Source organism: Harpegnathos saltator, unplaced genomic scaffold, assembly GCF_003227715.2.
Source record: "Harpegnathos saltator strain DR-91 unplaced genomic scaffold, Hsal_v8.6 scaffold202, whole genome shotgun sequence".
Lineage (NCBI taxonomy): Eukaryota > Metazoa > Arthropoda > Insecta > Hymenoptera > Formicidae > Harpegnathos > Harpegnathos saltator.
Window position 1 is genome coordinate 455,319 of NW_020229987.1, and position 6,569 is coordinate 461,887.

The 6,569-nt window shown below is 38.3% G+C and overlaps 1 protein-coding gene across 1 annotated transcript; it reads right to left on the bottom strand.

Moving 5' to 3' along the window:
* Positions 1 to 286: 286 nt before the first annotated feature.
* Rab14 (RAS oncogene family member Rab14) lies at positions 287 to 5,721 on the bottom strand. Its single transcript, XM_011146728.3, has 7 exons — positions 5,077 to 5,721; positions 3,747 to 3,859; positions 3,258 to 3,384; positions 3,056 to 3,173; positions 2,787 to 2,905; positions 2,619 to 2,687; positions 287 to 2,430 (listed from the first exon to the last, which is right to left on the bottom strand). The coding sequence occupies exons 2-7, from the start codon at positions 3,850 to 3,852 to the stop codon at positions 2,313 to 2,315; spliced, it is 657 nt and encodes a 218-aa protein (XP_011145030.1). The 5' UTR covers positions 3,853 to 3,859; positions 5,077 to 5,721; the 3' UTR covers positions 287 to 2,312.
* Between the last annotated feature and the right edge of the window lie 848 nt (positions 5,722 to 6,569).

The window sequence follows — 6,569 nt, forward strand, 5'->3', positions numbered from 1 at the left end:
CCGCTCTAGATATATAAATTTACATGTAGAATTTAATCCTTTATTATACAAGTTTTATTTGTTATTTGTTGCAATGCTTACAGTATACAAGTAAATTGTGCTGCACAAGTCACAGTGTCGCTTACACGAACGGAGATGTAACAATTCCAATCACACGAACCTTATCGCAATGAAATTATCACACTTGTCTTCACAGCTTCTAACGTTACCGATAATTTTCACTGTTCCGCGAAATGAAAGGGCTGCGGACTAATAAGTACAGAAGCTGTTGACAATAGTTGCAAAGAAAAAAAAAAAAAATTATTGCTCTACAAATTTAGAAGTTTTGATTTCGCTTGTCAATTACTGAAGGAAGATCTCTCGGTTAATATTAACACTCGACTCTCTCTCTCTCTCTCTCTCCACATGTCAATCCAACGAAATAAACTATCGCGAGGGAACTGAGATTTCTGCAAGAGATAATACTACGCGAAAGAAAGCTTTTCATGTGTGTGTGTGTGTGTGTATTATATTAACGAATCAACCGCTCAGACACACACAGCGAAGAGAAAGCTCGCCGTGATAAAACAAGAGTGGCATTCTTCTCTTTCGTCGAAGCACCATGTAGAAGTATATTTATTCCCTGGCATTCTCTCATACTCGTTGTATGTACAAGATACAAAAAATATAACAAAGATACGTGAGAAAGTGAACCTCTGTTACGCGAAAAGATCATCAAGTGCTACTGTGATTACACGACACGAAGAACGGCGCATATAACACTATCCTAAATTTCTATTTCGCATCGCGTGTCTCCTTTGAAAATACTCCGAGAATATACAGTACATAAAATTAACACAGGATATGCCGAAACAACCGCCCGTTGTAGACCGAACAGATTCGTTAAAACTTTGGTCCAGATTATTCTGATTCCGATTCTTCGATTCGGGCGATTCTTCGCATGCTCTTTTCACGCCACTCATACAAATCGTTCACAAGTCACATAACACTGACGAGAACATTAGATCATTGCGTGTGTGCCGTGCGAGATCTCGCCTTCTGCCTTTCTTTCTCCGCGCGTCTCGTACATGTCAACGTCACATATTTGTACCACACATCAATTCATAACAAGACAGAGCTTGTGTAACTTCGCGAGAAGCGCACCAATTAGTATACCGACGTTTGAATGTCCGCATGAGGCCGCAATGTGACAGACGATACCCCAGTAAACGAAAATTTTCAGATTCCGCGCGGTTTGCTCTCAAACTGAGAAACGTACGCTAAATTACATAATGTATCAAAAGAGCATACAAGTAAAAAAAATGTGAAACGCGTGACAACACATACATTCGAAGCTACACTACATTCGCGTGATATTCAAGTGCGATACAAATTATTTGCGCTAACGTAGGCTTGCTAAATCAAACATTTCAATATTTCAAACAACGAGAAGAAAGGCGAATAGCATCTATCTTAGCATCTTACTAAAACACATGTCAAGTTTAATACATTTTGATGTGTATATATATATATATATGTATATATATGTATGTATATTTACGTTTCATCAAGAATAGATATATCTTTTAAATATAAAGAAAAAAGAAAATTGATCCCTACTTTTTCTCTCTCCGTTTATAGTCGGTCTCGCAAATAACTAAAATCAGCTCGCATGAGCGTGCACATTTTTATTCTTAGCAAACAGAAAGCGGTTTAAAGAAAGCGATTGACATTCGTTGCGTGTCTGATAAAATTTTCGTTAAGTTTCCGAAAGCAAGAATTTGCGTATCACATAACTAACAAATATGTAATCCTCCCATGAATCGGCTACGAATCAGCTGAATATAAGCCTTATCGCTTGTATTCGATTTTAAGCAATTTTTACGGGAAGTTCCTAGCCTCGAACAAGGTTCGCGCGATCGGCACTTACACACGCACCGCACTAAACGGATTATCCATCCTTGCTTGGCTTCGTAACAAAATGCATAAAGTATACAAAATATTATGCAAGTTGCAATAATCATAAAAAAGCCGTTCCATCGGTTTTATTATACTTGCTGCGTCAAAAATCGATAGCATTGTTGGAATTACTTTTACGACGATGTACGTCTCTACATTGTGTCGTGTATTTATAACATCGTATTACTGTAAAACGATGCTAATTAATTAAAAAGAAAACAAAAATGTGTATGTTCCGTTTCTCTCAAATAGACTTCACTTATCAAAGGGAGGATACAGGTTACGAGACAATCTGCTTACTACACTTAGTATAAATCATATATGCATTAATAGTACCGATCAATTAATATATCTATATACAAACAAATAATGACCTAACAAGAGCAGGAATCCTTCCCTCCCTGCTGTTCATTAGACACTCCTTGGAGACTGGTGCGACCTGGTTGACTGGGATTATGTTGAACGCCGGATTCTGCTGCATTTAAGTCCAATCTACAAGAGAAAGATTAACCAATAAAATATAATTATATGACATTTGAGATTTCTTTTTTTCATGACATGGAAGAACATTGGGTTTGTGTTTGGCTTTCAAGTTAGAACCGAGTTTGTTGTTGTATGTCACGAATAAATAACTGTATCAATTTGCTCGTTTCATTATTATAACTGATTGCCAAACTCACCGGCCGTCTTGTATACTCTGGAATATTTTCTTTGCAGTTTCCAAGAAAGCTTCCTCCACATTATGTCCGCTATTTAAGAAATCAGAAAGCAGTGTCATTTGCAGTTGCACGAAGGATTTGTGCCTTGCCTTTAAATATAATAAAAACGACGCATAGAGTTGTGCTTACGTTTTTGCGCTAGCTTCGACGAACATTAAGCCATGTTCATCGGCAAATTGTTTTGCTTCCTCGTAGGTAACATCGCGCTGACCCTCTAAATCACTCTTGTTACCAATTAAGAATATAACCTGTAAGATATATGGAACATGATTAATTTCTTGCATTTTATATTATTAAGAAATCAATTAAAGAAATAATCTTTTGCTTACGATTATATTATTGCATACAATATGGTTTTACAGTGTATAAGTGTATAGTGTACAGTGTATAGTGCTTACAGTGCTTGGATTTGTCAAATTTCTTGTGTCTGTCAGCCAGCTACTGAGATGATTGTAAGTTGAACGGCGTGTGATATCATACACCATTAATGCTCCAGCTGCGCCTCGATAATATGATCTGACAGGAAATATTTTTATTTGCAGTGCATAATTTTACAATCGGTGATTATATATCTCTCAAATGTCCCAAAACAGCCATTACCTGGTAACTGCTCTAAATCGTTCTTGCCCAGCAGTGTCCCATATCTGCAGTTTTATCTTCTGTCCTGCTACTTCAATAATCCTAGTGCCAAATTCAACGCCAATGGTATGTGGACAATCTGCCATAACTAAAATTACAAGACACATTACAGTTAAAAAACTCACTTTTTTCTGTAATTGTTTAAGCAAATATTCATCATATATCTTTTTTATTTAATATTTTTATAATTTTAAAAAAGTTTAATATGAACATAAAAGTCAACTAGCAACTGACGCCATTAAAAACCTGTCATATGTAGTACATGTAGCACGATGTATGTGTCATGCAATTAGATGACTACACATTCTTTAAAAGTATGTCATGGAAAATAGTGATGCATCACTAAACAACATCAATTTTCTATAAAAATCTCATTCAAAATTTTGGTATAATTGTATGTAAACATTTAACAGTATTTATATTTATTATCATGTATTATTTATTACTTACATTTCTTTTCTGTAAACTGATGAAGTAGGCAAGATTTGCCTACACCCATATCTCCTATGATGATATATTTGAAAATATAGGAGTAATTATATGGACCGGTCGACATATTGCACCTATAAACAAAATTTTCAAAGGAAACTACATTTATAGTCTATTATTGATAATTTGACAGGAATGATAAAGTTGTCTGTTGTCTATAGAGAACATTTTATGTATCACGTTGTATGTTTCATTGTTGACTTGGGATATCTGAGATTAATTTTGCTAATCCCATTTGACAGAAAGCACACTGTATTCTTTGTCTCATTCAATATCAGATAAAGATACACCTCATAAGTATGCACTATGTTAGATAACCTTTCAAAATGATGTCAATAATAGACATAATGTTTACTATTGTAATTGTGCTATGTGTATTGTAATTTGTCCTGGTCAAGGACAAAAAAATTGTTTTCAAGTTTAATTCATGGCAAATCTAGATATGCATACGATTTTTAAGAGGAAAGTATGGCATAAATTACATATACTACACACTTGTAATAGCGATAAATATGCCTCCTGCAGAGAAAATGAGTAGTTTTATTAAATTTTACGCTTTTACAAAGTAGAACTTACTGACATATTATATATAAAGTGTGCAACGTAGATTTATAAAATACCGAAAGCTACTTAAAAATAATATTCACAACCAAGTCATTGTGTATCACAATGTATGTTACAATGAAAACTCTAGGTAAGACTAACTTATCTATTTTCGCGAAAAACAGCTATTGTCTCGCAATTAATAAATCATTCTTTCGCAGCAGGAAAACAGCGTCCGCAAATCTATGAATAATTCATGAAAAAAGTCTAAAGAGATTTTCTTTGTGATACCGACGTTCAAATCTGGCACTACCAAGATATCGTTTTCCAACAGGAGCGAACTTGAGACAGATTACGCTAATCTGACACAGGACGAAACGAGAAACATGTGTATCGCGATAGAATTACTACCGTGTGCCCGACGAACGCGCGAGTCCCTCGAAAATTAAGCTACTCTCGACACAATAGAGCCAGAACTGCCCACTCCCATAATTACGTTACATTCAATTAGCGCAGTTTTCACGATGTGCGCGACGGAGGAAATCGTAAATCGCAGGCGAGAAAGGACGGAGGAAAGATCTCATGAGCGAAGAGCAGGAGAGAGACAGAAACAAAGAGGGGAAAAATAAAGAACAAAAAGAAAAAAGACACGGAGGTCTCACAGCGTTCGTCACGTCGAATCGCACGATAGCGATAGTACAATCTGATGTCAACAATGCGACGGAGGAAGCGATGACCGTATACTCACGCTTATGAATCGGCGCAGCGTAAAGGAAAGCTGCTATCAGCCGCTGAACAGAAATCGAGACGAATGGCCGTGCTTGGTGGTACACGACGAGGTTGTTCCACAGGACGACTCACTCGGCCATCGAATCGCACGGCGGCGAGTCGCTTCGACGACGGCTATCGTGTCGGACTGCTGTTCGCTTTCAGACGCGGCAACCTTTCCCCCTCGTATGTGTCACGCACAATATGGCAGGTCGTAGTCGCGTTAATGACGATGGCGGCTGGTAAAACGTCAAACCACCTGTCACCCGCTGGCCTGCTGCAACGCTACGTCCTTATCCGTTCGCTTGTACGTGCGTCTCGCCTCGGCCGCGCACTGCCGCTAACTTCGCTCTCGTTAACGCTCAACTGAAGAGAAGCTAACTTCGCACGTCAGGCGCTGCTCGACGTCAGCCGCCTGAAGTACGGGTCGGATGAAATACTTGAGTCGGAGACGGAATATTCGCTCAAAGTGGCCTACTTAAGCGAGTATTCGTGTATTCGGACGAAACGCAAGAAATTGTAATTAATTGCGTTTGATACGCGATGACAAACAATGTAACGTATTTTATTTCAGGTCCGTGTGGCTGGTTTCTCTATGCGCTCGTTCCGTGCTAATCGCGCACATACAAGGGGTCTGCTGTCTAGTAAATCACTAAAGATTTATTATTCGTCACTAGGTTGCCAACAATGAAAACAAGTGCACTTTATGTGCTGTAGCAGAGAGGAAGCTGAGAGCGGCCAACACGGCGTTTTCGGCGACACCGATTTTTCGCACTGGGAATGGGCGCTATTTGCATCCATTTTGAGAGGGGAACTACGATGCTACATCCACTTTTAGGTCTCGACGGTAAAACCTACATCTGGTGGCTGTCCGTACTACATCCACTTTCAGGCGGTTTATGTCCGTGCTACAACCATAATAGCGTACTTGACAAGCACGGTCTCGCGCATTGTTATGCATTTGTAACATGAATTAACATGTTAACATGCACAAAAAAAATAAGAATTGAGATTGTATATGATTAATATTATGAAGATTATATACGATTTATATCGATATATAAATATATGATAATAAGATAATATTTTGTATGTACCCAAAATTATTTTTCCAAAATATTTCAGCGTTACGTTAGTATTTATTTATACTCCGGCAGGCGTTTTCTAGCTCAGTTGTGTCCGTGTGCATGTGTTGCATTGAAAGTGTGCGTGACGTACGTGTGCATATACGCACTCACACACACACATACACACACACGTGTCATACGCGACAGATAGAATCTCAGGGTATATGCTTAAACATTTTCAATTGCCGTACGCTTCTATGTAAGAATGTAGTCGGCACACACACATAGAGAAACTGCTCCCGTCTATCCGTCTGAAGTCCCGCCCACCGCTCGGCTTGTTTTGACGAGCCAAGCGAAAGAAAGAGAGAGAGGGAATGTGTTCTCTCCATCTCGCTCTGATTCGCAA